Source organism: Hippoglossus hippoglossus, chromosome 21 (assembly GCF_009819705.1).
Source record: "Hippoglossus hippoglossus isolate fHipHip1 chromosome 21, fHipHip1.pri, whole genome shotgun sequence".
In the NCBI taxonomy this organism is placed as follows: Eukaryota; Metazoa; Chordata; class Actinopteri; order Pleuronectiformes; family Pleuronectidae; genus Hippoglossus; species Hippoglossus hippoglossus.
In genome coordinates this window covers 22343127-22367832 of record NC_047171.1, presented here as the reverse complement: position 1 = coordinate 22367832, position 24706 = coordinate 22343127, and the positions used below count along the sequence as shown (strand labels likewise).

At 39.8% G+C, this 24706-nt stretch overlaps 1 protein-coding gene across 3 annotated transcripts in view; it reads right to left on the bottom strand.

Moving 5' to 3' along the window:
- kalrna (kalirin RhoGEF kinase a) overlaps window positions 1-24706 on the bottom strand; it is a 125513-nt gene that overhangs the window by 68483 nt on the left and 32324 nt on the right. For 2 of the 3 annotated variants that reach the window (XM_034573466.1, XM_034573468.1), the window contains exons 3-17: window positions 21336-21450; window positions 18561-18753; window positions 16936-17109; window positions 16742-16825; window positions 16170-16301; window positions 14914-15036; window positions 12253-12375; window positions 11750-11941; window positions 9925-10056; window positions 8494-8592; window positions 8215-8346; window positions 4363-4485; window positions 1333-1524; window positions 1035-1204; window positions 310-484 (exon numbers count right to left, since the gene is read on the bottom strand). In XM_034573466.1, the coding sequence (XP_034429357.1) occupies window positions 310-484; window positions 1035-1204; window positions 1333-1524; window positions 4363-4485; window positions 8215-8346; window positions 8494-8592; window positions 9925-10056; window positions 11750-11941; window positions 12253-12375; window positions 14914-15036; window positions 16170-16301; window positions 16742-16825; window positions 16936-17109; window positions 18561-18753; window positions 21336-21450 (2159 nt within the window). The remainder of the gene's footprint in view (window positions 1-309; window positions 485-1034; window positions 1205-1332; window positions 1525-4362; window positions 4486-8214; window positions 8347-8493; window positions 8593-9924; window positions 10057-11749; window positions 11942-12252; window positions 12376-14913; window positions 15037-16169; window positions 16302-16741; window positions 16826-16935; window positions 17110-18560; window positions 18754-21335; window positions 21451-24706) is intronic. The other variant, XM_034573467.1, reaches the window with a different exon arrangement.

Sequence of the window (24706 nt, the reverse complement as noted above, 5' to 3'; positions counted from 1 at the left end):
GAGTCTGTGCATTAGCGTACAGGGGGACTCAAATCGCAAGTCATGTCATCCATCTTTATATACAATCTGTGGTCCACATATAAAAGACATTGGGCTGAGAATTACAGGTCACATCCATGTGGCTTCGGCTGTATTTGATTGCTGTTAAGTGCTACGGTGCTACGTACATAACAGAATGTGTGAAATAATGTAAGACATGAAGTGGTCATAATTGGAGCTGCACTTTAAAAAACTGCAGTATTATTGTCAAAATAAATGTACTTACTTGCCTGAGTTTTGTAAATCAAAGACGCACTGTCCTTCACTAACCTCGATAGTGTACTGCTCAAAGATGCGTAGCTGGAGAAAGATGTCAAGTTTGATTTTGCGTTCGTGGAACAGCTCCTCCATCTGGCCTTGGGCCTCGTCCAGCTGCTGCAGCACCCCCTGGATGTGTGCAATGGAACTGCAGTGTGGCGTCTTGTTGGTCGACATGGCAGCATCTCTGCGGAAGGAGACAGAGAACAAATTAATAAACACAAACATACAAGTAACTTTCATTTTATGTAGATTATTTACATAATTGTTTATTTGACATTGTTTGTAAGATTAAATAAATTAATCTGGCATAGTAATCTTTTTAACTGAGGATACACTAGTGGATAGTTTTTTTTAACTAAACAGCATTTACAGTCCAGAGTTACATTCAGTGACTTTTACTTACTAACTATTATTACTTTATTTCCAATGACAGGAATAAGAGGAAGAGGAAGAGAAATGCAGCAATGGAGACTTAGGAAGTGATGAAACTTCCACTCAAAAAATGTATTCATATTTATGTGCCAAGATGTTAATTATTATTCATAATCTTTCCCATGTGGCTGAAGGGATTTGACTTTTTAATGATGTTTTTAAGTGTGAAATTTATCACTTGAGCTAAATCCTTCTCTTGATTTAATAACATTATAAATATTAATATCGTTACCTGAGCCTCACAATTGATTTCTCTCCCTCTCTAACACCATCATGAATAATAATATAAATTTTCGTTTTACCTGAGCTGCTGTATTAATTCCTCTCCCTCTTTAATCACGTTGAGCGTTGCCTCCAGGGTGGCCGTCTGCTGCTGCTGAAACTGCTGGATCAGAGTCTGAACTGAGTCGACGGAGTCGCAGCAAACTTCATCCAAGAGCTGCTTCTGGAGCTCCTCCATCCATGACCACAGCTGGACACACAGACAGGTGGAAGGACGGAGAGACAGCAGGTTAGTACAGGTGCGATCAATCGTCTCTGGCAGCGGCATCATGTCTGTGAATGTGTTACTTTGTGACTGTCTGCGTTTGATTGTCTCACCTCCTTAGTGTGTGTGTGGAAGGAGACGGACATGTCGAGCAGCAGCTTCCTGTGTTCCACTCGTCGGACGAAGTCCTGGATCCGGACCTCCAAGTGTCTGGCTGCCTTGTAGATTTCTTCTGGGTCGCACTCTCCAGTCTGAGCCAACTGCTCAGCCGCCTCCAGCAATTTGTCTGCATTAGTGTATGTGTTCTGACAGGAGAAGAGGGGACCTTCATTATCATCAACAGCAGCTTCAACATTACCCTGCCATATCTGCATTAAATAAACTCTAATACCATGGGAAAATCCCATACATACACATTTTCCTCACTACCATCACACACATTTAGATCATGTTGTATTAAAATGTTAATTCCATTTACTGTAAATCAATATCACAACGTTTCCTGTGTCTACGTTCAATTCTCTTCCAAAAAAAGAGTCCAAATCCCATCTGAGTGTTAAAGCTCCTGGCATTCGACAAACTGGATTAGTGTAGGTCTATTCTGGTAAATATGAGAGATTATCACTGAAATATTTCACATAAGAAAATATATGTTACATCTGAGATATTTGGGACTCCTGGAGGTTTGCGATGTGTAACAGCAGAGAGAAAAATATCCTTTACGAGTTAGGACATCTGGGTGTATGGTTACAGTATTGGTATCTCAGATGATATAATAGCAGGATTAGTTAGAAGATAAAGATTACAATTTACAGGAGATTATTAGGCTCTGTTGCGTGACTGGTTTGGTTGTGGGTGAGGATTTGAAAAGGGAGATGACAGCAAAGCAGATTTAACCCTGTCACCTGAACACAGAAGCCTGAACGTGACACTTAGGACATTAAAGACAGTAATATCGGTATCAGCACTGCTGCCCAAAAATCCATTTCCATCAGGCTTTAGCAACCACCCGCTGATACTCTAGTGACCGCACGCTGTAATCGTCTTGGCATCAATAAAAGCAACCGCCCAGAGGAACCCAGAAACTGCCAATCAACATCCCAGCAACTGTCCAGAAACCTGAGAGCCACCTGAAAAGCATCAGCTACCAACAACCCAGTTTTCTTTGCATTATATTTTCCATACCGTGGCAATGTTATCACTCTACAATAACCAGAATAATGTTAGTTTTAGATCTGACCTCCCTGTCAACCAACCACTGTTGGTATGAAGCAGTGACAACCCTCCCTGGGGAAATTAAAATCCAAGGCAGTGAGAAGAAGCTGATGAATTACGGCTTTAATATGAGTGAATGAGATCTGGGTTTTCATTAAATCTATTTCATGACTAGTTGGTTCTACCGGTGAAGCAGACGATGTAGAGGATGAGAGCTGAGATTAAAAATAGCAGTGATGATGGTAAAAGGACATTAAAGCTCTCCGAGTTAAACACAAATATAAGTACATACAAACACTTTAATTAAAATGGACGCTCATATGCGCCCTCAGGAGAAACTTGAGACGACCCTGTTTTCTCCGCTTCAGGAACAAAACTGTCAATAATCAGATATGTTTCTTCGTGTCTTTGTGTTTACATGCGAGAGAAACTATCAAAGTGCCCTGTGAGTAAACAAACTTATGTATTCATGTCTCGTCTTGTATCTTAAATGAGCACAAAATTTATTAATGTTATGTATATTGCTAAGAGGAGAGCTTTGCCAGCACAACACCACAAACGGCAGAGAAACGCTAACGGGGAAAACGGAGAGAGAAGGAAACATCCGACCCAAATAAAGCTGATCCACAGCAGGTTATAAAGGTTAATCCTAATCCAGAGTGTAAACATCACATTACACAACTACACGCTCTTTTATGGGATTGGCATTCACACTTTTATAGGATTATCACTGTACTAAAACTCCACTGACCAAAGTGGGAAAATTATTTATTAATTACCATGGATTCTGAATAAATTCAAAGTTAATATATTTAAGACTCTGCTGGACGCCATTAGACCCTTGTTCTTTTTTACAAGAACTAAAAAGCACTCAAATAAATCCACTTGTTGAAGAACAGCCTGAAAATGAAAACATATTGGTGGACTGAGATGACCTTGGTGAGGTGGACTCAGTTAAGTTTGACACAACAAGAGCGGAAAAGAAAGAGAAGGAAAATGATAAACTGAGGAAAGAAAGAAGAAAAGAGGTTTTTTACCATCCTCAGCAGTCAAGGAAAATGTGTCATACACTTGGTACATACAGCTTTCAATGTGCCTGCTCACATGGGAAGAATACAGTTTAAGTATTCTCGTCATCCATCCCATCTATGGTGTCACATGTAAAAAAAAAGGTTCTTGGAATCCAATTAAGCTGGGAACCATGGCAGTGTACAGTATGTCTGTGTGTGTGTGTATAACCTTATTTTATACTGTCATGTGCTATCCGAGAACTTACATGACTTAAAATCAAATCAAAGTGGACAACTTCAGTCACTTCACTTTCAGAGTCAAAGCCCTTTAAGGCTTCATTTGGATTTGAAATATTTATGCTGATGTATTTTTCAAAAAAATTTTAATATTTTTTTTTTACTTCCTACAAAATTGCCAAAATGCTCATCTTCTGCAGCCTTGTCTTTGCCACATTTTGCTCATGTTTTCTAAACTTCCTCTGAGACCTTCAACATGTTTTGTTTTCATCTTTATGCCCAACATCTCAGTGCCAGTGTTTCCTACACGATCGAGCGTAGCACTGAAATTCAGGAATGGATAACATCTTCTGCAGATTTTTTTTAGAAAAGGATTGTAACCATAAATGGTTATGTCGAGGCATATCTTCATGCTTCCTGCCACCAGCAGCCATTGCGGTTTTGAAAATTTGGGATTAATCAAGGCAGATTACTTACAGATGCTTGCAAGAAAGGCAAATAAACATTTCATAAAAAAACTAAATACTTCATGATTTTCGTGGTAGAAGTGGATCTTTAAGGGTGTAATTTAGCATTTATGAAAACATGGCAACACATGGAGACACAGGTAAAATTGTTTTGCTGTTAAAATAAAGCACATGAGTTAAAGTATTGCTCTTTCCTTTCAGCAGACAGACTCACCTGAGCTACGTCTTCAAAGTCGTCGTGTCTTTTCTGCAGTGCTCGGGCTCGGTGAAGGGATTTCCCGACACCAGTGTGTTTGCTGAGGAAAGCCTCGCCGTGGTTTTCTATCCAGTCCATCACCTGCATAAGAGAGAGAGGAGACAGCGATCGTCTTCAGATCATCTTCAAGCACACACTCGGGATCAAAGGTCACCTGCTCAATCTTGTATTCCTGGCACTGCACCCTTTTTTTTTTTCTCACAGGGTTCGTACAGATCAGCAGCGCAAAATGGTCCCAGGCCTAATGAATTAGAAATGGATCAGATAAAACCTTCATGATCTGAGAGGGAAATGTAGGTCACTGCAGCCGAGAAGAACAGGAGATGTTGAATATTCTGCGCCATTAGACGACTGCAGTCCAAACTTGAGCAGGTGCCATCCTTTGCTTTGTGGTGCATTTTCTACAATGTTGGAACCTTTTTGGGTCACCAGCCATAAGTGAACGCCCAGGCCCAGGCACGTTAATGAAGTAATGATGTAGTTGGAACGAGGCCTTTGATTGCTTTAAATGTGATGATTAGAATTGTTAAATCAATGCAGAATGTAACCAGCGAAAGTTGGAATGTTTTAGAGCAGTGGTCACCAGCCTTTTCGATCACTTTAATATGTAGCATACCCTGTATGAAAGAAGTCCCTTGTACTAAAATAAATACCAGTACTACACAGTATGAAGCCGTGCATCTTCCCATCTTGCAAATATTTCACAATAAAAAACCCTTTTTAAACAAGGGAATGGATTCCATCAACAGAAACGCTGGAGTGCTTTTATTTTGAAAAAGGCATACAGAAAGTGTTGCAACCATTTGTTTGTGACATAAATTCATCAGATAAGCATAAAAAATCAGGTGAAAGATCATTTTCTCTGTTTATTCTGCTGTGAAGCTCTACGGTATGTAGAGTCTTGACATTTACTTTAGTACATGAACCAACTTGTTCTTGAAGGAAATGCAGGAGATAAACCTGCAGCTCCACCGCCAGTAGCGGACACACAGCACGTGTGAAAAACAGACAACCGACACACAGCTGATCTGCGGCGCGACGACAGCCAGTGAGTCCAGAGAGTTGGGGGATCGACAGTGAAGATTGAGAGATCGACCGGTAGATCGCGATCGACGGGTTGGCGACCACTGTTTTAGAGTAATGAATTGACATTTCTTGGTGCCTAATAGCATCCAAGCAGCAGCGTTCTGAGCTAGTTTAGATCAAATCTTCACACTTTCCTCCCTGTATAAGTGTACACATATTTTTCTGCTGACACAGCTTGACATTTTTGGTTTGACCTACACAACCCCCTGCCCGCGACCGCATCTAAAAGCAGCAGATCAAGCTTCAAATTGGAGAACGGACTCCTCCTCTGCACCGACATCACCTTCAGCACAACGCATTAACACATCACTACATCTGGGCCTTGAAGGCGCAGCGTGTACGAATGAACCGTGCTGTAACTCATGACGTTAGCGTCGTGCAGTCGGTCCAGCTGGAGCCGCGGAGAGGTCAGGGCCAGGTCGCAACATACAAACTGAAACATGCCGACTGCAGCTGGACTATCTTTGTTTGAATGCGCAACTAAAGCTGCCAAATGAAACTACACACCCAATATGTTCTCTTCAGCATCTCTCTCCCTCTCTCTTCCTCTCTGGGGCCACATATATTCTGTAGCATTACAACTCTGCTTGGAATAGGCCTGTTTTCACTGATTTATAGACTATTGGTATGAGCACACTCTCTCACTCGCTCCTTGTCTAAGTTTCTATGTACTGTGTAACTCTCACCCACTATGTGTCTCTCTCTCTCCGGGGTCTCATAGAAAGTGATGCATGACGAGTTCTGCTGGCAACGCTCTGTGTTCAATGAATTTATAATCTATTGATATGAACTCTTTTTCACTTGCGTTTTCTATCTTTTCTTTTTCTTTTTACTTCTCTTCAACACTCCCTCACTCCATCTCTCTCTCTCTTGGGTCACATATAAATGTTTGTATGGTTCATGCCCGATGCCCTAATTCTCTCTACTGAGTCTCTGACTGTTACAATAGTTCTCTCTTAAATTAATTGTGTGTGGGCACGCATGTGTGTGTGTGTATTCCCAAACTACTGAACGTGACCTAGAAAAAGAAGTAATATTTAGGTTTACATGGAAACAGCAGCAGTGTGGAGTTTGAAGAGTGGCTTTATTCTGCTGCTTATATATGAATGACTGTAACTGACACTTTTTTTTATTGGTGACAGGAAATAACAATTGAAATCATTTTAAATACCACCCGCAAGAAATACCGTTTGAGTCCAAATGACAGCTGATAAAAATTTGAAGAAATTACCAAAGGTCAGACTTGAGATATCATGTTCAAGAGGCCAAAATATGTTTTTTGAGGTCATGTGACCCTAACCTTGGACCTTAGACCACCCAAATCTTATCAGTTCATCTCTAAGCAAACATTTATGCCAAATTTGAAATGACTGTCACGAGGCTTTCTTAAGATAACTTGTTCACAATGCAAAAACATAGTAAAAATAGACATAATGGACTATTTTCTGTCTTAATTCTATAATTTTATCATTCCAACCAACCAAATATATAAACATCATTATATGGCTGGATTAAGGCTGCAACCAAATGTTTTTTTCACAATTTGTATCTTTATTTCCTTATTTTCAATGAATCAATCTTGGTTTGAGTCACTGAAGTTTCAGGAAATACCATTGTTTAAGATCCGAAAACAGAAAACAGAAAAGCAGAATGAAATTGGCTCACGCCCAGACGCGAACCTCAGGTAAGTGGTTTAGATAAAGAAGTGATGTAAACAGAATATAGAGAAAATATTCAACATTTTTATTTATATGATAAACGACTCAAAATATTACTTGTTTTGAGAAATAGTTGACAGTTTACTTTCATTTTTATTGTTTCACCAGCAGACTTGACTGATATCTCATTTCCTGACATATCCTGTCCTATAAATTGCATCATTTATCTGTTATACTGTCCTTGCTTGCAGATGTTACACATTAACATCTGTAAATCTTAACTGGCTCTGCTGTTCCTGTTTTAGCCTGTTGGTGGAAAAACCTGAACCTTATTGGCTGCGATTCTGGACGACACTGTCAGGGGCTGATTTCAGCTGCTTTCCATCAGCGTCACTGTGTGTTTTTACTTGTTACTGTACTGTACTAAAAAGGCAAGTGAACATGTGGATTTCAGGATTTTCACTCATGCCAGTTGTATTTGGTTGTACCTCATTCCTACTAAATGAGTGTTAAAGCCACAATAAATCATATTGAAGAAATAAAACAATACTCGCAACCTCTTCCTACCACAATGATAACATTCACTGCGTTTAGTTATAAATAGCCTTCATAAATTGAAATTCTGAGTTCCTGAATGTCTATAAAAAATCCAGTAATCTGGGACGACACCTTTCCAAACCCACGCAGTCTGCTTGTCTGTCAAATGTCAGCAGTGGTACGAGCAAGAGCAGAGGATTCTATCTGAGGCATTTTCATGTTACACAATATGTGTCGCTGGGACGACAACGAATAACCGAGCCGTGGTGATTCTCGTCTGCACTGCTGAGAAAAGTTCACGACACACACACACACGACTGTGGTCTGCTCACTTGATTACATGCTTACGTAGAAGATTACATGCTCGACTGTGGTTTGAAAGAATTCTCCAACCTCATTGAATAAAACTTTTACAAACCGCCTTCAATAAACTCAAAACGGCAATAAAATGTAGTGTTTCACTTGTGTAGGCACCAGAAGTGTGTGTGTGTGTGTGTGTGTGTGTGTGTGTGTGTGTGTGCGCGCACACCTGCTGGACGTCCTGCTGGAACACACACAGCTGCAGTCTCTGGTGCAGTCGGACCTTTCGGTGCTGCCAAATGTTTTCCAGACGCCGCTGATGATGGAGGACCTCATGAACCACGTCCAGGATGCAGTGAACCTGCAGAATAACACAAAAGTTAAGACATTTTTTATTTACCGTATTACATTTTTTTATTTAATTTACAAAAAACGTAAAGCTGCTTCTCTTTTGTAATTGGCCAGCAGAGACAGCCCTGAAAACACAAGTGAAATCAATAGCACTGACCGCTTTGGAGTAATTGGCACTGGCTGTCAGCGAATCAGAGTTGCCGGGACTCAGAGGCCTCTGGAGGACATCCAATAGGGCTTTGCCATCCTGACTCACCTGGAAACACAGAGGTCGGTCACAAAGAGATTATAAAAGCAATGCACAGAGACAGAGAGATAAAGAAAGAAAGAAAAACAAGTAGACAGTTCATGTATTTTCTGCTTTTCAGATCGTTTCCTTCTTTTCCTCTCTTTGTTATATAAATCCTTCTGCATCTCATTGTTTACAGCACTGTTTTTCTTCTTCTATTTTGCATTCACCGCATGCTAGAAACATCCTGAACAATTGCTTGCTGCAGGAAAAATTGTAAAAGATGAAGTGACTCGGACATTTGCATTCTCACATTCAGCCTCTCCAGATAATTTCAGGAGAAGTTCCAGACTTCTGTGCTTGTCTAAAAGCTTAATTGTTTCTTGAATCAGGTCAAGAGTAGAAGATAAAACACTTTGTAAGCGTGTCACTTTTTGCAGCAGGCTCACACAAAACCATGCTGTCATAGCTCGCCAAGCCCAACCACTTCAGCCTCAGCCCAAAGCTTTGAGTGTGTGTGTGTGTGTGTGTGTGCGTGTGTGTTTGTGAACTTATCTTTCCACAGACAACCATGAATTGAACTAACAGTCTGTCTAAAGATACAAAATCAGACCAAAGCAAAGAGCAGAGGAGAGCAGGAGACTTCCGAGACTAAATTTAGTGGAACACAGGTTTTTGTTTCCAGACAGCAGATCTGGACAGTGGGGGTGCAGCAGCTGATCAACACCACCCTGTCATCACAGCCAATCACAGCCAGCTGCCCTCTGCTACCGCACAGCAACCCTTTACAGGAGAAACCTCTGTACTCTGCAGTCCCATTTTACCCTCCTCGCACTATTTCTGAAAAAATTTCCAACACACAATTATTTTTTATCATCAGCTAACAAACTGAAAAGGTTTCATGGTCTTTTCGACGACAAATATTTGTATTTTGGAGGGATATTTTCAGGGCATTTCTGATGACTTGAAAGCTATGATTGTTTATTCTGCAGTTTAGGGGCAGTAAAAGCTCCAAATATTCCAGGGCACGTACAGAAATGGAACAAACAAGAGAAACAAGTTGGAGCGATGCTACACCAGTGCCAAGTGAAAACCAAACCACAAATGTTTTGTGTTTTGTTAGAAAATACAAAAAAGCGATTGAATAAACTGGTGCCATTAACTAAAAGAACTGGCTGTGTACGGTGAACTGAGACTCCATGCTTCCTACGTTTAATTTAGAAACCAAATTGGATTTTGTCAAATCGAATTTTGGTCATTTCGATTTGAGTGTAACGCTGGCCAAAGCCTTCGTGAGCTGCTCGTCCAGCCTGCAGTTACAGATCTCAGCTAATGGGTTATCTGGGAATGTGGATTTACCTCAGTGTAAGCCTGGGTTACCTGCTCGTACAGGCTCTGGTGGCGGTGGATGGCGAGCTCCAGCTCCTGCATCTCAGAAGGTAACCCTCCCTCACTGCAGACTTTACACCAGGCCTCCACCTCCGACAGGAACTGAGGAAGCAAATAAAAACACATTGGAAATCATACAGAGTGAACTTGTATGTCTTCGACCAAGAGCGCAGTTTCATTTTTTCAAGACTCATATGATGTCATATGAGTTCACCGTAACCTCTGGCCACTGAAATCTAATGAAAATGTGAAGGAGCCAAAAAATAATATTTGTGAGGCCAGTGTGACCTTGATCTTTGACCTTTGACCACCCAACTCATCAGTCAATCCTTGAGTCGAAGTGAAGATTTCTGCCAAATTTGAAGAAATGTCCACAAGGTGTTTCTGAGATATTACGTTCACAAGGCAGCGAATGTGTTTTGTGAGGTCAAAAAAAAGAATTTTCCTCAAGGCGAGATATCGTGTACACAAGAATGGGATGGACGGATGGACAACTTAAAAACATAATGTATGAATGAATTTACATAACAATTACTGTACACTGTCAAGCCTTCACTCTGTCACAGTTTAATTTTTGTCCTGGACCTTGTTTTTCTGATATTTGTCCAAAGCATAGAGCGGTGCGCTGCCATGACATTTGCTTTGAATAGGTATTCATCATACCTATTCAAAGAAATTTAATTATTGTAATTTGTATTGGTAACTGTGTGCTGCTGTGACATTTTCGGTCTGTGTTAATTTCCCTTCCTGAAAATCTACTTAGAAATATTACACAAGCTTCCATTTACTCTATGTAGCCAGTTATCTTTTGCTCGTCTCTCGTTCCTCGTCTTGTGTTTCATCTCTCATCCTGACACATGTTTGTTTTTTTCTGTTTCTCTCTTTCTCAGTCTGAGCCAAGCCTCCCTCTGCCCCCATCCTCTCTCCCTCTCTCCCTCTGTTCCTCTTTCATGTGCTGCTCTCCCTCAAATGTACACTTGTAGCTAATGTCAAGGGCCCAGCAGGAATCAAACAAGTCCCATCTGTTGCCATGTCAACCTTCCAGGAATCAGCAGTGGAGCAGTTTGATTTATTAAATATAATCAGACATACAAAAAAAAAAAAGTGCCGTTTACATTTTACATTCTGGACAAGCGTCTGCTGCAGAGAGACCCCGAGATTAGATAGTTAGCAGATCAGCAACAGAGCCGCAGCGGCAGCAGCAGTCTCACAGTAAGTGGAGCATCCAGAGAATTGAAAGGGGAGTTCTTACATAAGCGTAGGATGATTCTTTTTCACAAAGACAACCAGTGTGTTTCTACAAGAGTATTAGGGCCACTTAAAGGGGAATAAATAAGCCGCAATTTTACAATAATGAAGTTTTAAATTTACAATAATAAAGCCAAAACTTACTGAGAAAATGTTTAGTATTACGAGAAAAAGAGATTATGAGAGAGAATTAAAATTTTGTGAGATTTGATTTTAGGCTACGTGTGCTTTTAGAGTGGGAATATCAGATGATCAGCCTGTCGCCTGCGTTAAAATGAGGATTGTTGAGATTTTTGTTAAGTTGTACTTAATTTATACTTTTATTTCACATAAAAACAAGAAGAATTTGGCACATCAGCACCACATTATCATATATTTCCTTAATATTACATCCTCTTCTCAATTTACGACTGTATTCGAGTACGACCTTATAGTACGATCCCTCATACTCATACTAAGTCTTCAGTTTCCACCTAGTGCTTGCTGGGTAAAGAATTATCCTCACTACTCGTTGCAAAGTTCAGTTCAGTTTTATTTTTTGCCTCACCTGTTCAGCCTTCTGGTGAAAGACAGACGACATGGCGAGGATGGTGGAGCGCTCGTCTAGCGCAGCAGCAAAACTTTTCCAGTCCTGATCCAGCTGACCTGAGATCTGTTTTATCTGTGTGGAGGCGTAGTGACCAGCCTCAGCCAGACGGCTCGCCACTGACATGATTCTGTTGATGTTTACATAAGCATTCTGGGATAGATAAAGATAAAATGCATTCATTATTTAATTATTGCATTTACATTGCATAAAATACTGAGTTAAGACACTCAAATCTTTATAAATGATGCTCCTAAACCACTCAATTATCTAAATATGTAAATCAGATCAATTATGTCTTGCTATTGTACATTTACACATATTTGTCATATTAAACTGGACCCAACAAAGTTCTATTTTATGTATTTAGAATTGTATTTAAGTGTATTTTCATTTCATGCCATGCCATGCAGTGATGTACAGTGATGTAATGTTAGATTTATGATTTCAAAGACATTATCTACCATGGAGTTCATGGCAAAGTGGTTGTGTTGAGTCTGCAGCTCCACAGCATGTTGGTAAGCGCGGCCGATCTCTGTGTGGCTCTGTAGGAAGAGTTCCTTGTTGTGGCTGATCCAGTCAAACATCTGCACACACACAAACACACACACACACACACACACACACACACACACACACACACACAGACACACACACACACACACACACACACACACACACACACACACACACACACACACACACACACACACACACAACCACATTATTAACATGTAAACTTCCACTGCAAATACAGAGGAATAAACGCAAACCATCTGCTATGTGAAAAGAAATAAGAGACCACAAGATCATTTTCACTGTTTTCTTAAACTCTTGTTATTATAACTGAGAGAATCTGAGGCATTAAACAAAAAAAAGGAATATTCCTTTAAAAACACAAATGTTATTTTCTCCTTTTGTTGACTTTGTCTTCACCAGCTGATCGGCTTAAAGCCTGAGAGGCCAGGACAACCTTCACGCTCACTCCTCCGTCTGAATCAATCTTTCCAGACAGACGGAGGCGGGGGGTGGTGGCCCTGCGTGATCACCGTGGTCACCACCACATTTACAGGGCAGTATTTTCCACAGAAAGACCTCAACGTCGGGTCTGACTGTCTCAACTGAGAGGGCCAAGTGTTTTCCCGCAGTGTAAACTCGTCCACACACCCCCGCAGCTACTCGTTACTGATGTGGACTAAACAGTTTTCTCATTCCTCTCTGTTTGCATGAGAGTAAATGTTACTGCTCCTGCATGTGGATTTCTGTGTGGAACAACACAAGTGTTGTGTACATTCTGTACTTCCATCAACAACACCGGAACTACTACAACACTTAAAGCTCTGTTAGACAGGACTAAAGGTTAACATGGTTGAGACAATCTTAATCCATGTTAATAACCTTGCTCATCATTCACTACCTTTGCCATGATGACTGGTGTATCTGCGCCCACTCATCTTTAAAACTAACCCTTTACACCTGAAAGTTTGAACCGAGCTTCATGTCTTTGTTCCATTGTTTTGGATCTGGTTAGTTTTGATTTCACATTGTAATTTAGGGAGCGCACTGAATTATTTTGTCCTGTCATCCTCACAGGAGTGGGCTGTGTCAACCTACACTTGACAGTGATTGGTTTGCAGATGGGCGTGCGTCTGGAGGAAAATTAATGAACCAGTTCATTTGGTCCATTTGGTTGCCATGGTAGCATCATTATGGTATGACTACCAGCATCAGCACCTTCAGGCGCAGTAGTCCACACTAGTTCAAATGCACCAAATGATCGTCCTCATCGTTCAAGCATTATATCGGAGGAGGAGAAGACTGCAGCTGCTTCCTCTTCTTTTTCTTCTTTTATTGTTTATGTTGTCGCTACTTCCTGTGATCATTTCAAAAATCTATCTATCCAAAACTGTGTTTTTACTCTGCAAATGAACCGAACCATGGCTCAGTTTGATCCGGACCCAGACCACCTCTGAACCTCTTTGGTTAAGACTTAACTGAAAAGATCCAGACTTAACTGAAAAGGCTGAGGGTAGGTGTGAATGAGAGGGAATTATCTGGGGCATGAAGGTTTTTCCTGAACCTGATTTTTGTAATCCTCTGAATGCCTTTGTTTATCTGGTGATTTAGAATTTTCCAGTGTTGATGTCATTGTTTACATGATTGTTGTTATATTGCATACAGGATATAATGGTAACTTTTGGTGTGTAGATGTCACACATCAGTATATAGTTATCACACTCATCATCTATGTAGGTATTTCATTGATGTGTTTGAATGCTGCATTTTTACTTTTACTTGTCTGGTAATGTTTACAAAAGAAAAACATTAGAGAGCGCGTGATGTTTCCATATATAGTATTTTGGACTAAAACTGAAATAGTTGCGTGTTGTCGTAAACAGGCTGGTATGTTAATGATGAATGGAATCCAAACATTCACCCGCAACTGCAGCTAATCACTTCACTGATGTAAGCGAAGCAGTGCTGGCTGATTTTCCACTGGATTAACTGCTCACTGTTCCTGTGTTTAGACAAATGCTAAAGGATATTTCTTTTCGGGCGCCTTGAAGTTTTTTGGAGGCATATACAGTGACACAGATAAGATGAAAAGAGGAGAGAATTAAATATACATTATGAAACTGTCCTGGAGGCAGGGAAATATACAAAAGTTAAAATCCTGGATGAAGCTGAACATGAAGTTACAGTGGAATTAAGAGCAAAAAGTAAATCTGCCCTGTAACTTAATAATTAAGGTCACAATATGATACTGAACCAAAGGTAATGATCTGTAGTGATTGTTTCCTTTTTATGGTATTAACCTTCGTAACCTTTAACCATTTTTATAGATTCCACAATAGCAAATATTTAGCACAGCTTTTAATGATCAGCACATTTACTGTGATGATTAATTCAACACTTTCCCTGTGCAGCAAATGTCTGAGGCGGTTTCACAGTAAAACGCTGCTGGGAATCAGATTTATAGGTTAAGACATAAAGTAACAAGAAGGTTTCATTGGAGGACTTTTACTGTGAAGCAGTTTCAAGAATAAAATAAATCACGCGCCATTTTTTTTTACACACCACACATCCCTAGCGATGATTTCTGCTCTGGCTCGGGTGAGACTCACCTTCTCTGCGTCCTGTTCGAAGAGGCGGAGCTGGAAGCACTGGTCCAGCTTGAGCTTTCTGACGTGCCACATTTGATGGAGGTGCTGCCGCGTTGAGTGGAGCTTATCCAGCAGACTGGCCACCTGGTGAAATTAAATAATGAAGAATTGTTAGATGATGTTTCTTATGATGTCAGACTTATTTAGAGTTCAGCTGTTTATGTCGACTGGTTACAGGATAGAATCTATCCCTGCTTTCCCTGCTATGATCTATCCGATAGATCATAGCAGGGAAACATGTCACAGTTCATGGTCGGACAATTTGTCTGAATAAATAAAACATATAGTGTTTATTTTATCCTCCACTTTAATATTGCCAGTGTGAACATTTAATGTTTAAATAAAACACTTTTTAACTTTTGATGTGATGGGAGCTGTCATTCAAGTGTTTTCTTTGGTTTGCTATCCAGTCAAACACACCTCTAAATTTTATTTTGCTAATCTAAATGCATATTCAATTTACCATGAATTAAACAGGTAAATTAAACAGGTTTAGGAATTAATGACGGATAAGTTTAGTTTCTTTATTTTGCTTTTAAACTGCACCAGTGTGTCATGTAAGAATAAGCACATCCAGTCTCCTGACATAACTCTAAACTGTCAGCACATGTGAGTATTTTAAACAATTTATTCATTGTTAATTTATTTAAAAAACAGACGTGTCCTTGAGAGGCTGTTATATTAAATCGGGTCTACACTTTAGAATTTAAGTATGTAAGACATTAGAAGTCCTGTATCTTTTAAGCCTTGTATTAAAAATTCATTAAATGCATTCCTCTGTTTGTATTGTACAGTGTATCTACTTCATGCCAACAACCTGAGAACTGAAACTCAATGAGCTCTTACACAACCCCTGCAGAGCCCTTCGGTTAACAAGCTAACGAGCTAACATGCGGCGAGTACTTCTCATTAGCTGTACTGAGAGCTGAGGGCCTGAGGAAATAAAAGAGACTATGCACTTAATCAGTGATTATACTATAACCTACTTCTGGTGTTTGTTGGTGTATGTGTTTAAGAAAGTAGAAATAAATCGTTGTATTTTTCAACAATCAAGAAGCTTTGAACCATTGAATCTTTTACTTTTTTTTAATTTTTTTTATCCCTGGACCTGTTTCGAGGCCTTTTTTTTCATTTACATTTTTAAAGAGATAATATCAATGTGCTCTGTAACCAGCCAGTTAAATTTCCAGCTGGGGTGAACATCCCTGGGGAATTACCTTGGGCACCAGGCTCTGGAAGTCAGCAGAGCCAGATATGCAGTTCCTCCCTGAAAAACCATCACTTGATCGGATACACTGCAGCAACCTCTGGCCTTCCCGGTCCAACTCCTCAATTGGAGCCTTCAGCACCTACAGAAGAGGAGGAGAAGACCGTATAATGTTTTTAATGGCTTATATAACTATAGCCACGTTTAGACCATAGCTACATTAAGACCATAGGAACTTTCCCCCGGAACTAGGAACATTATCAGGAACCCCTCACGTCTCCGCCAAAGGGATCAGTGTCTAAATTAAGTAGAATATCTTATTAACCCAGAAAAAATGTCCATCTAGGGAGGTAATACTTCATGAAAGTACCAGAACTTTGGGATGGGACTTGCACCATGAAACGGGCCAGCTGCCAGTTGTTCATACGTCAGCAGACTAATCTGCCTCATCTGCCCTGGTCTTTAGACAGCAGATATAAGTTCCTGGTATTAAAAGTTCCTTGTACTTTCAGTTGAAACACATAAAGTCTTGAACATTCATTGTCTTTAGATGTGTCTGTCCTGAAAGTAGCTCTCTCTCACCTTTTTCTTAAGTTGTGTGTGTTCCTCAATCAAGCGACGAGATCCCTCCACATCTGCAGGAAACTCCTTCTTGGACAGAAGCTCCTGCAAAACACAGCACACCTTTATAATGCTGGGATGGACAGCTCCTTCGATCCGTTAAAACCCATCCATCTTTCCCTGATTAGCCGTTCATTGGTCTGTCCACCACCCACCTGCAGGTCCTCCAGTCGAGACAGCAGGTGAACAGCACTGGACATGAACTCCTCCAGAGATACTCTCAGCTCCATCCACTCGTCGTGGTTGTAGTCCAAAGACCCCTCGAAGTCATCCGTCAGCTGGGAGGGATCCACCAGTTTGGCCAGACCTTCAACTGACACCAAAGTGGTCTGATAAAACACAAACAGAAATTTGAGAGAAATAAAATACATGTTTTTAGAAGTGATGGATGATGCATATGATCAAGTGAGAGCTGATTGATTTACACAGTAAGAAAATACAAACAGATAAATAAGCTGGAGGTTATAAAATTCGGACTTATGAATGAACTTGTGATGTGATTTTCTAAATTGAGAGTGAACCCTGCCCTGATTTATATCACATGAAAGGGTTTTAGCTGCTAAACTAAACTGTTAACTAACCAACAAAAGAGATACTAAACCAAGCTAATTTGGTTTAGCTTTTATTATTTGAAAGCTAAACCAAAATTTTAGCTAACACAACCCAACTGTTAGCTAGTTTTAGTGAAGTGTTAGCTAATTGAACCAAACAGTTTTACCCGCCAAACTGAACAGTTTGGTTCAGTTAGCGAACTGTTCAGAACGAACAAATATCACCAGCAAAATTTCGCCGTTAGCTAACCTGAATCTTCAACTCTACCATTAACCACCAAAACAATGTCATTAGCAAAATTTAGCAGTTAGCAAACCTGATTCAAACTTGTCTCAACAATTATCTGACCATATATTTTACCAGCAAAATGTAGCTGTTAGCTAACCTGAACGAAATAAAGTCACCTGCATAATTTTGCCATTAGCTCAGATGAAATAGCCTAAACTCAACTATTAACAAACCAAATATTTTACCTTCAAAATGTAGCCGTTAGCAAACATGATTCAAACATGATCCAACTAATTATCTAACTATATATTTTTACCTGTGAAATGCAGCCATTAGCTTACATAAAATACATTTGACTACACCACTAACAAACCAAATATTTATGGTCAAAATTTAGCCGCTAGTGTTTTCACCTTCAAAATATTTGCTGAGTGAACTTGATCCAAACTCGATTTAACACATATCTAAAAGCATTTTTACCTGCAAAATTTTGGAGTTAGCCCTAAAAAAACAGCCTGAACTCATCCGTAACAAACTAAAATATTTTTACCTGCGAAAACAGCTTGTCCACCATTAGCTTACAATATATTTTTTAGCTGCAAAATTTAGCAAGTAGCAAACCTAAACCAACCGTGACTCAACAATTGGCTTATATACTTTTTTCCAAACCAAACCATTACTTATCCTGAGCCAATGACTGCATATACAGTAGTCCATATCCTGACCTTGGCAACAGTTATGTGCTAATATGAACCGTTACCTCACCTGAACTTAAACATTAAATAATAAGAAAACATAAATAACAATCTTGGATTAAAGTGCAATAATAGTACTTTATATGAGAGATTCAAACTGCTGCTAACCTACAAAATAAATAGTCAATAATGTCGAATTTCCTGTTTCAGCTTCAGCGAAAAATCCTTTCACCGGAAAACAAACCGGAAACAAACAAAGATGAAACCAAATCTTTGGTTTCATCATTGAAACAAAGCCTACTGACCTCGAAGGAGAACTTTGCGCTGCCAAAGTTTGTTTTCTGCTTCTGCCAGAAGTTGTCCGGTTTGATGATGAGCGCCACACAGATCTCAGCAGGGAAGAACTCCTGCAGCGTCTTCAGCAGGGGCTTGATCAGTTCCCACTTTGACCCACGCATGTCGATGATTACAGTGAAACCGCGTTTACATACGTCCTCACTGAGAAAGACATGAAGAGGGTGACAGGAGGGAATGAAAAGGACCATGGAGAAAGATAATGCAGAAGGTTAGAAGAAACAGTAAAATAGATTTTAAATCCTAAACTCATCGGACTAATTACTGAAGGAAATTATAAGTGAAATAGTCTTAGATAGGTTAGCAGTCTGGCGAGCTTGCAGAAAGTCCCTGATATCATTGAAAACAATTACAAGTATCAGGAAGCAATTAGGCCATCAAATTCTCTGCATTCGTTTCCTTTCATTTCCTTTAGAATGTCGCACTTTGATGAGTAAACTAGAATTACCACCCTGCAGTTGTATAAGTCCGCTAACCAGTATCAGTCTACATACATTTCTTCCAGATACATATGAGGTCACCATGACATTTGACCTTTGACCACTGAAATCTAACCAGTTAATCTTTGACAATGGGTCAAATAGAAATTCCCTAAAGGTAGACTTGATATATCAGGTTCAAAAGGCCAAAAAGATGTTGTGTGAGGCCACCATGACCTTTGACCTTCGACCACCCAAATGTAATAGGTTAATCTGCGAAAACGTAAGTGTATGTAAACATTTGTGGCAAAGTTGAAAGGATTTTATCAAAAGGGTTCTTGAGACAACGTGTTCCCAAAGCATACAAGGTCATCTTTGAACCCAAGTTAATGATTTTAGCAAATTTGAAGAAAAGTCCTTCAAAGTCCTTGAGATCTTGCGTTCACAAGACCAAATAATGTCTTCTGTGAGGTCACAGTGACCTCGACCTTTGACCTTCCACCACCAAATTCTAATCAGTTCATCTTTGAGTCCAAGTGAACATCTGTACCAAATTTAAAAGGATTCCCTGCAGGTCCTCGTGTTTTATAAGGTCACAGCAACCTGGACCTTTAACCACTAGAATATCCTCCTGCCATTGCGGAAGCATGAAGGGTGTAGCAGGTCTTTAGCGGTGAATGGTTTCCATCACTTTATTTTCGACACAAATCTCTGTATCCCCTCGAGCTCTGGAGGCTTGTCAGTGAAGTGCCAGTCAGAAACAAAAGTGAACGCACAGCTATGTGCTAATGAGATACTCGTAACAGGATTTAAAAACAACTGCACACTTGATGAATGAGATGAAATCTTCTGGCACAAAGGCAGTGGTTTAGTGATGCATTGTTTGTTTAATCAAAAGATCAAGATAATTCTGAAAAATGTGGTGTTTTTACAGAAGGAATTCATGTCCAGTTTTCCTCCAGTGCGATTACAGAACCCTTTAAGAGCGAAGTAACAAATGAATCACCATGCTGCCTTAAAATAAAACTACTTTGGCATTTATAAGCAAACCTTTTAACCATCAGAGCTGAAGTACGCTGCAGTGCCACTGACGGTGCCATCTTCCATCACTGAACAGCTCGTAAACAGTCTCCCCAAACTCCAGTAAATTCAGCCGCTGCTGATTGGGGAGTGAAAATATACTGAAATGACCTCACCACCACAAACACACCGACACACAAACACACACTCAGTCTGTATTAATGTAAATTCAGCAGCAGCACATCCATTATAATCTGCCTCAGGGAGGCACAAACTCTACCCGTCACCATGGAAACAGCAGCTCGATTAGCAGGGTGAAGCCGAGCGGGGCTGATGGGGATCGAATGATAATACAGAAGTTTGGTTCAATAACAGTGTTCTCATCACCCAGGTAAGTGTGTTAACATGCACATCAGTTGCCCATTGCAGCTGCTGGATGGAAAACTCTCCCCTGTGCTCGTCTAAAGGACACTCATATTTAGTCATGCAATGAAAGGCCTGCTTTTTCATTTTGTTATGACAGAGAATATCAATGCTTTTTAGTAGATGGATATGAGTACTTGATGTCAGAGTGTCCTTGAATGCACCACCAAGGAGTTTTTAAAATAGGTTGCAGCTGAGTGGCACCACGAGCGAAAAAAGTGAATGCCTTCCTTTCTGTATAGATCTGCTGGTTTTTAAGGACTCAACCTTAATATGTTATCATAGATAAGTGCTATTCAATAAATTTATATTATTATTATTATTATTATTATTATTATTATTATTATTATTATTATTATTATTATTATATACTGTATATATATATATATATACCTTGTTGGGATGCCACATAGTCAATGCTACTGATTCTCTTGAGCAAAAATAACCTACCAAAAAATAAATTTTAAAAAGGGTTTAGGGGAGAAGACAATCTGTGTTAATAATATAAATCTCAGAAAGACAGAGACTGGACTCTTCTCTCCACCAGCTCATGAATGGTCACATCCTCAGACTGTGATGAGTAGCTGTCGGCTACCAAACACAGCAGCTTTCATGCTGATGCAAATCAAACGCTGCTCTCCGTCTGCTGCTGCGACGGAGGAGAAAGGAGCGTTTGATTCCACAGCGTGGACAGCACTGAAGCACTCCACATGCACTTCATCCTCAACCTCTCCCGTCTTGTCTCTTCACAAAGAGTCACTGAACTGAGACACAACTTTGCTTCATAGCACTGATAAAAACACACCATGGTTAATAATTACATCTGCTGCAGATACATGTATGTGTGTGTTTGAGGGAGTTTACCTGGGAACAGTGGACAGGTACGTGACCAGCCTCCTCAGGTCTTCTTGTTTTATTCGGTCGTGGTTACTTCGGGCAGGAAACGTCAAAATTGGTCCTCCTCTTTTATCTCGCCCACCTGTGCGTGCACATGCAAACAGATGATGAGTATGATGTGTAATGTTGACAAATACTATATAGTGTAACAGTTACTCATGATGTTATTGACAAATCCTTGACAATGAACTTGTGCTACAAAGCACGTTTTCACACCTGAAAGTCTGAACTAAGCTTCATGTCTTTGTTCCATTGTTTCATTTGATCTGGTTAGTTTTGGTTTCACATTGGAATTTAGGGAGCGCACTAAAGAAATTTGTCTGACATACGTCGGTCCTGTCGTCATCACCTACGTGGGCTGCGTCTACCTATACTTGACACTGATTGGTTTGTAGCAGCGTGCTGTCAGTTGGGGGGTAGTAGTCTTTCTGTTTGAATGGAGGAAATGAATGGAGCGGTTACCAAACAGGGGCAGTTGTAAACACGTCATTAAGTACTGTCTATAACTGCAGCCTGAGATTGGCTGCATAGAAATGACATTCATTACAATGAATAGCAGCATTAGTTGCAGGAGCTGCAGAGGTAGGAGCTATTGATGCAGTATAGTAGCACTACTAGTAATAGCAGTAGAAGCACTTGTAGTTGTACCATTATCTTATACTTCATTGCTTATATTTATATTTTAATATATAGATGTTTATCTTTCTATACTTTGCATATTTGTCTTTGTAAATCATCCTAACATTTTGATTTGTGGAGGACACTTTTGTAAATCACTGTGCTTTCACAATGACTATAAAGTTCTTGAATCTCGAATCTACCAGTTGTGACAGAAGCAGTAGTTGCAGTAGTTATGTAAGTTATAAAAGTACTATTAGGAGCAGTAGTTACAACAGTCGTTAGTAGTCGTTAGTAGTCGTATTTCTTTTGTTTAAAGTTGTAGTGGTGACAGCAGCGTAACATAAAATAGTAACAAAAATAAAAAGTGGTAAAAATTTTTATAATAGTAAAACAGAAAACGAAATATCAAAATCACTTAAGTAAAAAAACTATTGTTTCTTAGCAGATATTTAATCACATCCACTCTCATCATATCAGTGTTAATCTGCACATTATTTTACTCTAACCCCTCCAACATCTCTGTATCAGTATCATCACCACAGCTACATCTGAGATGTACACACACACACACACACACACACACACACACGGTGATAAATTATGTGTGCGGAGATGTTTTGGTTAGATTATTATAAGAAACACAAATCACACTGTTTATGAAACTGCTACTCAGACGTGGAAAATCGGCCTCTGTGTGTGTGTGCGTGTGTGTGTGCGTGTGTCTGTGTGTGTTTGTGTATGCGTTCGAGTGTGTGATTAGGGAGGAAGTATGCTGCTGTAATCTAAGGAGGGATCTTGATGACAGATTGTTGTTGGCACTGGGCCTTTAACATGCTCTCTCTCTCTCTCTCTCTCTCTCTCTCATAAATGCAGAGTTCGCTGTTACACATTACTGCTGTACTCAAACAGTACCACTGATGAAATAATTAACCAAAGTAGTTAAGTGCTGTAAAGCTAGAGAGTACTGCCCAACATGTTTATATATTTAGAAGTGCCCCTGTTTAAACATTTATTCATAATAACACTGGTCTATGTTAAAGTGATACACAGGTGACACACCAAAAACACAGACGCTTTGGTTTTGCTGTTCTTGGACTCTTCTGACTTTGCTGCCGATTCTTTTAATCGGAAATTAAATCGTTTTTCAACAATTTGTGGAGATAACACTCTGTTCTGCAGAGATAATGTGACACTACATCTTGTTTGTTCAGACTCAGAATCCATTACACGCCTGAGTGTGTGTGAGTGTTGACAGCCTTTGGATTGAAACTGTTGATGTGTCTGCTTTCTCTGCTTGTGTTGGCCCGCAGCGACATGTAACCTCCGCTGAGGGGGAGGAGGTCACTTAAGTGATGTTCAGGGTGTGAAGGGCCTGTGATGATTTTCCTGCCTGTTTCCTGACTGAGGTGAACTACTCCTGGTCATGATCTTTTCTGCAGCTTCCATCGCTCACACTGTGCTATTGAATGTGGTGAGTGAGATCATGAAGCAGTGGTATGGAGAAAAGAGGCTTGCACACATAATATAAGAGATGTGTGTCCATTGTAGCTTTCTCACTCCGAACTTTCCTTTTGTCTTTGATTAATTGACAAATCATTTTAGCTGAGACCTCGTCACAATCAGTCAGCTGATGTTGGTAATGCACCGTGTTGAGTCAATGTTATTGGAATAATTCAATGATAAATAACTTTTAAAAGCATATTGTTATGGCGCTGAGTTAAGAATGAATCATCTCGACAACAAATCAAAACAATCCAATACTGCTGCAGATGATGGTTTACACAAGTCTGCAAAAAAAATCAGTTCACAGCACTGTTGAACTTGCAATATATTCTCAGCCATCTGGTCGATGTATTAATCAAACCAAAATGTAATGGAATATATCGCAGTTGTATAATGTTGAATAAATGAGGCTTTTGCACAGCCACTCCTGAGCTACCTGGAAAATGAAAAAGAGAAAGTTTATATGCCTTCTATTAATGAATGAAAAGTTAATTCAATTTGAATTAATTAAGTTTTATTTTGAATCATGTACACATTTTGTGACAACATCACATTAAACTATACCTGCACTGACTGATATAGTCTAGTGACTTGGATTTCAGCATTACCTCGCATCGCTACCTTCATACAGTGTGGTTCAATAAAGATAAACAGCTTAATATCCTGTTTGTTCCGTATTTATGTTTTATGAACACCGTTTCCCATAAGTCCTGGCTGCTGAACGTAACTTTGGGGGTTTTCTGTGATAACAGCTGATAAGGGAGGAGTGAAAAAAAAATCCAATTAGAAATGTATGTGTATGGACAGTAAATAGAGATGGATGACGTGTACTTGCAGTTTACAAAAATGAACCCCAAATATTCTAGATTCAAACGAGTGTGCGCGGTCATGATGTTTCAAGGTCTCGTCGACACACAGGCTTGACCAATCGTGAGTCAGTCTCAGCTGTCAATCATGACGTCTCAGCCCATATGGCCTCACCTCTGGAAGCTGTCATGTCGTCCATCTACGTCTAAACCAAGACTTAAAGGTTTAGTGTGTAATAATCCTAGTGATGTTTCCACGAGTGTGTTTCATCTAAATTGGATGAATTTCTTTTTTACCCTAGAATGTTCTCTTTATATTTAAATACTTTATATTTACATGGGGAGCGGGTCCTCTCTCCGGAGGCCACCATGTTTTTTACAGTAGCCCAAACTGGACAAACTAAACAC